Raw genomic sequence first — 9,667 nt, forward strand, 5'->3', positions numbered from 1 at the left:
GAATATTGGGTAGTATAAAATCTATTAAAATAAATAAATCACTCAAAAATGACCATAAAGAAGAGGTTTTTGGCACAATTGGCAAAGTGGGAGCAAATTGTGAAGTTAAATGCAAATTTATTTACACAATCATCACACAGGGTGAAATATAGAATTGTTAATTTTTCATGGTAACTTTGTGCTGACTTATGAGTGCAATTGAAAATAAACGCTTTTATTGAGTGTTGAATCTACCATCTGTGAGTAATCTGATTTTAAAGCACTGAAAAACTTTTATAAAACTGCCATTTGATTTTTATTGAACATTCCAGTCAGTTTCTTAAATTTGTTTTTAATATTTAAAGATGCTTAAAACATACATACTTGTGTTTTTACTTTAAAAGAATGGATTGTAATTTGGAGTAATTCCTTGAATGGACACAAATGGGTCACCAACAAAAACTCCCTGTGCTCTTTCCTTTGATTCTAAGATGTGGCCAGTTTTGCAGAGCGAATGCTGACTTTCAGCACAATGATTAGATTAGATTAGATTAGATTAGATTAGATTAGATTACAGTGTGGAAACAGGCCTTTCGGCCCAACAAGTCCACACCGACCCGCCGAAGCGAAACCCACCCATACCCCTACATTTACCCCTTACCTAACACTACGGGCAATTTAGTATGGCCAATTCACCTGACCCTGCACATCTTTGGACTGTGGGAGGAAACCGGAGCACCCGGAGGAAACCCACGCAGACACGGGGAGAACGTGCAAACTCCACACAGTCAGTCGCCTGAGGCGGGAATTGAACCCGGGTCTCTGGCACTGTGAGGCAGCAGTGCTAACCACTGTGCCACCGTGCCGCCCACAATGCTGGATTAAGAAACATTAATGATCATGAAAATGTAATTTACTCTTACATAACTTTCATTTAAAATTCCTTCATCTTTAATGCTAGCTTAGCTCATTTCCAGATACCAGTATGTACTCTAGGCCATACTGTCAATGTGGAGACAGTGAGGACCTAAGATGCTGGAGATTAGAGTTGTGAGTGTGGCGCTGGAAAAACGCAGCAAATCAGGCAGCATCCGAGGAGCAAGAGAATCGATGTTTCAGGCCGAAGCCCTTCATCTGCTCTGTAATGTAAGAGCCAGGCTTCAGTGAATTATATTGCTTGAGGTTCAAATGCTCAATAATGACCCAGTTTGTTTGTCTCTTGTAATAAATGTGTTTTGTAAATTTGTTCAAATCTATATTTGATGCAGAGCTGCCAAAGGATTCAGAGTTTTTAGAGGCTGTGACTAGTGCAATAAGGTCATTGCTGCAGAGAATAGCTTCCCAAAATCTTCCTCAAGTAAGTTCACTTATTGTATTTGAAATTTCTTTCAATCAATGAAATCACATTTATCCTATACTTTAAGGTATTGGTTTAACTGTAAAAATAACTGCTAATTGTACTTAACAAGTAGGAAGGATAAATGATAGCCAATACATTTCATTGTCTTTTTTCTTAGCAACCCAATGCATTTTGACTGTCTTTTCTATTACGAAGCAGAGCCTGAATGCACAACAGCTAATGATATTGTGTGAGGCGGGAGCTCAGTGTGAAAACACCAGTACACGAGTCAACGTGGTTGCTATGATGGGAATCCGTGGCAGTGCACTCGCCAAAGAAGATAACACTGCCGAAGTGCTTCAGGTATTTGAAAAGAATTAAACTCTTTACATACCTGTAGTCTCAATTCTGACAGAGTTTAAGCTAAATGTTTAAACTCAATAAGATAAAAAACAGTTTCAAACAAAATTTGCAAATTCACATGGCTTGTGTGCCAGCTATATGGCAGAGTAAAAATTAGCATTTTACTTCATAATTAGAAGTAAATATATTTTTGCAACGGAGAATGTATCAACATCCTTTGCAAAATATTTTGAACCACGTCCATAGTTCTGCAGAACTAGCTAACAAAATTATTTGAAATGCTTTTCAATTTATCCTGCATCTTGTTCATACATACAGATGTAGGAAAACTATAGTATTTTCCATTTTTTCCATATGTTTATTAATTCCAGATGATAGGAAATTTTTTGCTTCAAGTAGCCAATAAGGATTCCTCAGTTGTGGTGGTTGGTGAAGCCCTGGATGCCATCATTGATGTGTTTGCTGATGGGAAAGAGGCAGAGAAGGCTGCAGATCAGATGAAGCTTGTCCAGGCCCTCAAGTCCTTTCAACCAGTTTTCAGATCAAGGGTAATTGATATAAAATGCACTACAGTCATGTTAATTCTTTAAAGTTTTGAACCAAGGCTTTCTAAGTTAATGAATTAAAATCAATGTTCTGCAAAGTAGTTGTAGTACAGAAGTTCATAAAGAAGTATTCTTTTTCAGTTAAAGTTATGCTTTAAAGTCCACTTTTAATAGGAAACATCTTTTTTATTTATTAGATCCAAAAGGAAGGTAAAGGTACCCTCACTCCCGATCAGCGACTGGTCCTTGACAATGTGAAGGTTAATCTAAAGCGATTTATTGCCTACCAAGAGGCTTTAGTAAAAAAATAAGCAGATGACCATGAAGGCTGATTTTAAAGGAAAGTTGAATTTTATATTTCCAGCTGAGACTTTCTTACTTTGACACACACAGTTGTAAAAATGTTGATGCTCAGTAAACAGTTTTTTAAAATGTGAATTTGCCATAATCTATTACTCAAAAGACTTCTTAAAAAAGTAAAGTCTGGATGATTACAAGATGTTTTGTTTTCAAACAATGCCGTTAAATATGTTAATACTGAGGGTAGTTACATAAATATCATTTTTGAAAGTTATACTAATTTGTTTATTTTGTTGATGCCAGCACAATTTTTAAAAACAAATTCAACAAAATGATTCCCCACCCTTAAGAATCACAAGTTATTGTAACATAATACATGATGCATTTACTCCATCGTATAATTCATGTAGATCGCATAATTTTAGTGAAACGTAAATTTAGAAATAAGCCTAAATCTCAGGAGTAACTGCAAGATCCACTCTAGTCTCTGTCTCCCATTTTATTTTATTTGTCCATGGGGCGGTACAGTGGCTCAGTGGTTAGCACTGCTGCCTCACAGCGCCAGGGACCAGGGTTCAATTCCTGCCTCGGGCAACTGTCTGTGTGGAGTTTGCACATTCTTCCCGTGTCTGCATGGGTTTCCTCTGGGTGCTCTGGTTTCCTCGCACAGTCCAAAGATGTGCAGATTAGGTGAATTGGCCATGCTAAATTGCCCATAGTGTAAGGTGCATTAGTCAGAGGTAAATGTAGGGGAATGGGTCTGGGTGTGTTGCTGTTCGGAAGGTCGGTGTGGACTTATTGGGCTGAAGGGCCTGTTTCCACACTGTAGGGAATCTAATGTAATCTAATCTAAATCCATCTTTGATTTGTAACAAAGCCATTTTATTTTTGTAAAATGTTTTTTATTCTTCAGATCTATTTAAGATACAGTTAAGATACTTGTTTATTGAGGATAATTTATCTGGAAAATACATCTTTTGAATAGATCAATTAGAACACATGAAAAAATTCATTCCTGAAAGTCCAGGGTGTAGGAATATTCAACTGTTTGAATGCCTTGCCATCTTTCTCATGATAAACATCAAAATATCAAAGGGAGTAGTGAAGGATAAAGCCTAACCTTACCAAGAATGAACCACCGTATGGTATATGTGTCTGAAACTGGTTTCCCTGTCAAATTATCTAGCCATTTTCTATTCCTATCACTTCCATGTGTCTTTTATTGGTAGTCTTTTATTTTCATTGCCCTTTCAGGCTGAACACATTTGTAACAAGAACCCTGCACACTTTCATCTTGAGGCGTTATTGATACTTCTGCATCATAAAGATGGTGCCTAGTTTGTGAAAGAGAGCTCTGCTCAGTTGGTGAAGTATTATTCTGTGCTCTTAACGGACATTAGATACATCAGCATTCTGGAATCCCAGCTGTATTTGGATCCCTGGGAATTATTCCAAGTGGCTGTTGGCCAACCTGTCAGTAGAGCTGATAGTCTCCAGCCAGGTGCAGTACTAGGTAAGTAAATCACATCAACCAGACTTTCACAAGCTGAGGCTAATAGTGGAGTTGTCTTAATTTTTTTAAGCTCAGTGGGTGCAGAGTGCTTTGTAGAAATAAAATTAACTGGAGTCGCAAAGTACCACCTATCATGCTGTTTTGCACAAGAGCTTTGGACCCAAGGTAACTCATGAATAAGACTGGAGAAATTTCAACTGAGGGTTAGCTCTTTCAATCTACAGATACATCTGTATCAGACAAGTAAAAATGCCCAGAAGACTTGGTAAAAACCAGAACAAGATTGTTTGCCTCTTACATCCTGTCAGAATAAATAATTGTAATTTATGTGCTATATTTAAGGATCTAATTTCAAGATTCTAGTCATTAAAATACAGATACTCTCTTCAACTAGCTCTTCCAAAATCCGATCTAGTCATGCTGCAATTCCCAGTCAGGTTCTAGATGAGCACCGGAGTATTCCGAATGTAAGACTTCTAGGATTACTCGTGGAATTCAGTATCATGTTGCTGTCATTAAATGAGTTGCACTTAATTGTTGTGTCATGCCCAATGCTGAAATCTGTTTTAGTGGCTTCAAATTGAACTCCCCTTTGTAGTATTATGAGGTTGACAGGTGACCTGATAGAAGTTCATAAAGTAATGAGAGGTATAGATTGAGTTAATGGTAGTTGCCTTTTCCCTAGGATGGGGGATTTCAAGACTAGGGGGCACATTTTTAAGTGAGAGGAGAGAGATTTTTTAAAAAAGAAGTGACAATTTTTTTTACACAGACGGTGGTCCGGGTGTGGAATGAGCTTCTTGAGGAAGTGTGAATGTGGATACAATGACAACATTTAAAAGACAAGTGGATAGATACATGAATAGGAAAGATTTGGAAGGATATGGGCCAGGAATCGGCAATGGAAAGTTTAGTTTGGGATATGTTCAGCATGGACTGGTTGGACTGAAGGATCTGTTTCCTTACTGTATGGCTAGCTGCTGTGAAAAGTCACTATTGGGCAGAAGCTGTCTGGATGTGGAACTTCTATGTGTAACAGCACAGATCACTGCAAATACTGCCTGAGGATATAATTTTCTTCAAAACAATTTTATCATTGTTTTGTAAATCTAATTGCCCAACAAATTTCTGCACTGAAAGACACCTTCATCTTGTTTTGAAAAGTCATACCTTATGAACATAAGAACAAGGAACATGAGTATGCATTTGTGTCTGCTCTGCTATTCAAACAGACCATGATTGTTCTGATTTTAAACCTCAAGTCTATATTCCTGCATACTCCCAATAATCTTTTACTCCTTTGGTAATCAAGAATCTATCTACCTTTTTTTAAAAAATATTTAAAGGCTTCATTGAGCCAGCACTTTTTCAGTACTAACATTTACTGTGGATTCACATAGAATAGAGGTGACCAATCTTTCAAAATGTTAACAGCATTAATCACTGTTTCAAAATAGGATACTATACACTCAGTTATTCTCATTACTACATATTTAGCTTTCTCAATGCAAAATTACAATCTGATTTTGAAAACAAAGAATTTGCTGGAGAAACGCAACACATCAAACATCATCTGTAGAGAGAAGGCAAGAGCCAACAGTTTGGTTTCAGTGACCCTTCTTCAGTACTCAGGTTTTTTTTTTGTTTCATTAAAATGGTTCTTTTCAAACTTGTTCATTTGAATTATTGGCTACCTCTTCGTAGGGTATGTGGAACAATCCATCTTCCGCAACTACACTGGCCCCACCCCCCATCTTTTCCTCCGCTACATTGATGACTGTATCGGCGCTACCTCGTGCTCCCACGAGGAGGTTGAACAGTTCATCCACTACACTAACACCTTCCACCCCGACCTCAAATTCACCTGGACAGTCTCGGACTCCTCCCTCCCCTTCCTAGACCTTTCTGTTTCTATCTCAGACGACCGAATCAACACGGACATCTACTACAAACCGACCGACTCCCACAGCTACCTGGACTACACCTCCTCCCACCCCGCCCCCTGTAAAAACGCCATCCCATTCTCCCAATTCCTTCGTCTCCGCCGCATCTGCTCCCAGGAGGACCAGTTCAAAATACGCACAACACAGACGGCCTCCTTCTTCAAGGACCGCAATTTCCCCCCCGACGTGGTCGACGATGCCCTCCACCGCATCTCCTCCACTTCCCGCTCCTCCGCCCTTGAGCCCCGCCCCTCCAACCGCCACCAGGACAGAACCCCACTGGTCCTCACCTACCACCCCACCAATCTCCATGTACAGCGCATCATCCGCCGTCACTTCCGCCACCTCCAAACGGACCCCACCACCAAGGATATATTTCCCTCCCCTCCTCTATCAGCTTTCCGTAGAGACCACTCCCTCCGCGACTCCCTTGTCAGATCCATACCCCCCACCACCCAACCTCCACTCCCGGCACCTTCCCTTGCAACCGCAGGAGGTGCAACACTTGTGCCCACACCTCCCCCCTCACTTCTCTCCAAGGCCCCAAAGGAAACTTCCATATCCGCCACAGATTCACCTGCACCTCCACCCACATTATCTACTGCATCCGCTGCAGCCGGTGTGGCCTCCTCTATATTGGGGAGACAGGCCGCCTACTTGCGGAGCGATTCAGAGAGCACCTCTGGGCCACCCGGACGAACCAACCCAATCACCCTGTAGCACAGCATTTCAACTCCCCCTCCCACTCCACCGAGGATATGCAGGTCATTGGACTCATCCACCGCCAAACCACAACAACGCGACGGTCGGAGGAGGAGCGTCTTATCTTCCGACTGGGAACCCTCCAACCACAGGGGATGAACTTGGACTTCACCAGTTTCTTCATCCCCCCTCCCCCCACCTTGTCTCAGCCGAATCCCTCCAGCCCGGCACCGCCTTCCTGACCTGCAGTCTTCTTCTTGACCTCTCCGCCTCCACCCTACTCCGACCTATCACCCTCACCTTGACCTCTTTCCACCTATCACATTTCCAACGCCCCTCCTCCAAGTCCCTCCTCCCTACCTTTTATCTTCTCCTGCTGAACACTCTCTGCTCATTCCTGAAGAAGGGCGTGTGCCCGAAACGTCGAATCTTCTGTTCCCTAGATGCTGCCTGACCTGCTGTGCTGTTCCAGCAATAAAGTTTCAGCTAATTATGACTTGAATTCACTCTCTGAATCCTAAACATTTGAACAATATCTGGCTGAAGCAGGTCACTGTACCTAATCTTCTGGTCCAGTCTGCACTCTGTCTCACTGAAAGAGGCAATTTAAATTGTCTCAGCACTTTTACCAATGTTTGTGATACAAAACAGATGCATAGTAGGTCAGCTGTTCTACACTACTATATAGAGAATCCAACTCTCTGAAAGTGTTAACTGTTGATCACATCATAACATTGTTGAACATTCAACAATATGGTGGAATTTGTCTTTGTTGTAAGCCATCTTGATGCAAAATGCAGTCTTCCATTTACTGCTCTGATGGAGAAAATGCTAAGCAGTGAGTTATTACATTGTAGGTCTTTCTAGTGAGACAGTGGCAGGTGGAGGATGATAAGGAAGAGAAGGCTACTCATCGTTACATATTCCAAAAACCCAAATATGTTCCTCATGGTATCCTTCTGCTTGTCCGAATGAAAGGATGGTGGACTGATGTTATCTTTCTGAAGAATGACTGTATCCCTTTGACAAACTTGATTTTGCAAGGTAGAAAAATTGCTTTTAAATTTCACCACCGAAGTGCAGCACCCAATTTGTGAAATGCCTGCAACTAAAAGCAGAACCCGTTGGCAACTACATTTATAAATCCATACCAGCAGCAAAGGCAGCTGTATCTGATGCAGGCAACACCAGCTAATGTTGAAGCTATAAACCTCATTGAGCACAAGCTCTCTTTTGTGACTGCCAGCAGACGTGAATTTTGAATCCATTACTGGTGCTGATGAGAAAGCCCTGACATCTGGATTGCTGACCAATGCACACATTGCTGCTGTGCAGGAGGATGCTGGTGCTAGTTGGACTGAGTGTGAGAAGAGGAAAAATCAAGTTGATTCAGCAGACAGATGGAGGTAGACAAATCAACTCCCGCCACGGGGCTCAGTCCAATTCTGTGCGATTGCTGGGGAACTGACTGACAACTAAGCCAGATGTCCCTGTGCCACTTTTGTCTGTGCTAATTATTTTGCAGACAAATGTGCTGTCAGCAGGAAGCAAACCACTATCAGATTATTTCAAAATGCCTGGACGTTGTGCTGTTTGTACAGTGTTCAAGTTTCTAGAGCACACATTTAAATGGTTGTTTGATGTTTTATGATGCATTTTAGTGTCTTTTTGTTGTTGTTTGCTTCCTGTTTCATTAATATTGCAATTTTATATAACTGCAGAACTCTATAAAGCAGATCAAAACAAGCGGGTGGCATGGTGGTACAGTGGTTAGCACTGCTGTCTCACAGTGTCAGAGACCCGGGTTCAATTCTTGCCTCAGGCGACTATCTGTGTGGAGTTTGCACATTCTCCTCGTGTCTGTGTGGGTTTGCTCCGGGTGCTCCGGTTTCCTCCCACAGTCCAAAGATGTGCAGGTTAGGTGAATTGGCCATGCTAAATTGCCCGTAGTATTAGGTGAAGGAGTAAATGTAGGGGAATGGGTCTGGGTGGGTTGCGCTTTGGCGGGTCGGTGTGGACTTGTTGGGCCGAAGGGCTTGTTTCCACACTGTAAGTAATCTAATCTAAAAAATAAACAGGAATAGCTTATGATGGCATGCAAAAAATGTTGCAAAAGCTTATTGATGTGAATTTTGGGATGATGTGGTCAGATACTTAGGTGGAGTAATTTGGAAAGCAAGCCCCCAAAGGTGGGGACTAGTGACTGAAGGATTGGCCACAAATTGTGGACTGGACAAGGTAAACATTGAGCAGCTTCAAGAGACTCAAGTGACATGTACTGGGACATAGGGGAATGGATGGAGGAAATCGTTCATAGAGTCATAGAGATTTACAGCATGGAAACAGACCCTTCGGTCCAACCCGTCCATGCCGACCAGATATCCCAACCCAATCTAGTCCCACCTGCCAGCACCCGGCCCATATCCCTCCAAACCTTACCTATTCATATACCCATCCAAATGCCTCTGAAATGTTGCAAATGTACCAGCCTCCACCACATCCTCTTCACTATCCTATCTACCTGTGACGCCACTTTAAGCCACAGATGGATTTCTGTATGAGGACAGGGAACTTGAGGTGTCCAGTGTTATGAAGCAGAGAAGAAAAGGAGCTTGCATGAATAGGGTTAATCAGAGAGCATGATCTGACCTGTACAAGGACTTTGGCTGCAGCTATTTGATTTCTTGAAGTTTATGAAGCACAAATCTGTGTCGAAAACATTTGAGAAGTCATTCATCAGCTGTACAAGGAGCAAGATGAGGATGTAAGTAAATAACTGCAGTATTGCAAATTGACCAGCTACATGTCAGACAGGTACGGAAGTTCCTGACCATGTGAACTGGCCTGAGCATAAGGTTTTAGCATTATTAGCAGCAGTGTCTGATTGTAGGTGTTGGCCTGACTTCAGTTTTAAGAACTTTGAACTGCAGGAAATTACAACGCACCTGAGCCTTCGTATCAGTGAAGCAATTAAATAGAGCTG

At 41.7% G+C, this 9,667-nt stretch overlaps 1 protein-coding gene across 4 annotated transcripts in view; it reads left to right on the plus strand.

Annotated features, from left to right (window-relative positions):
* heatr3 (HEAT repeat containing 3) overlaps positions 1-2,800 on the plus strand; it is a 43,857-nt gene extending 41,057 nt beyond the window's left edge. For 2 of the 4 annotated variants that reach the window (XM_043706947.2, XM_043706945.2), the window contains exons 12-15: positions 1,248-1,336; positions 1,535-1,681; positions 2,053-2,229; positions 2,424-2,800. In XM_043706947.2, the coding sequence (XP_043562882.2) occupies positions 1,248-1,336; positions 1,535-1,681; positions 2,053-2,229; positions 2,424-2,537 (527 nt within the window). In that variant the 3' untranslated portion in view covers positions 2,538-2,800. The remainder of the gene's footprint in view (positions 1-1,247; positions 1,337-1,534; positions 1,682-2,052; positions 2,230-2,423) is intronic. The other 2 variants (XM_043706946.2, XM_087995889.1) reach the window with 2 other exon arrangements.
* The last annotated feature ends 6,867 nt before the right edge of the window (positions 2,801-9,667 follow it).

This window comes from Chiloscyllium plagiosum, unplaced genomic scaffold, assembly GCF_037043375.1.
Source record: "Chiloscyllium plagiosum isolate Xiang-an unplaced genomic scaffold, Cpla_swu_hap1 HiC_scaffold_17, whole genome shotgun sequence".
Lineage (NCBI taxonomy): Eukaryota > Metazoa > Chordata > Chondrichthyes > Orectolobiformes > Hemiscylliidae > Chiloscyllium > Chiloscyllium plagiosum.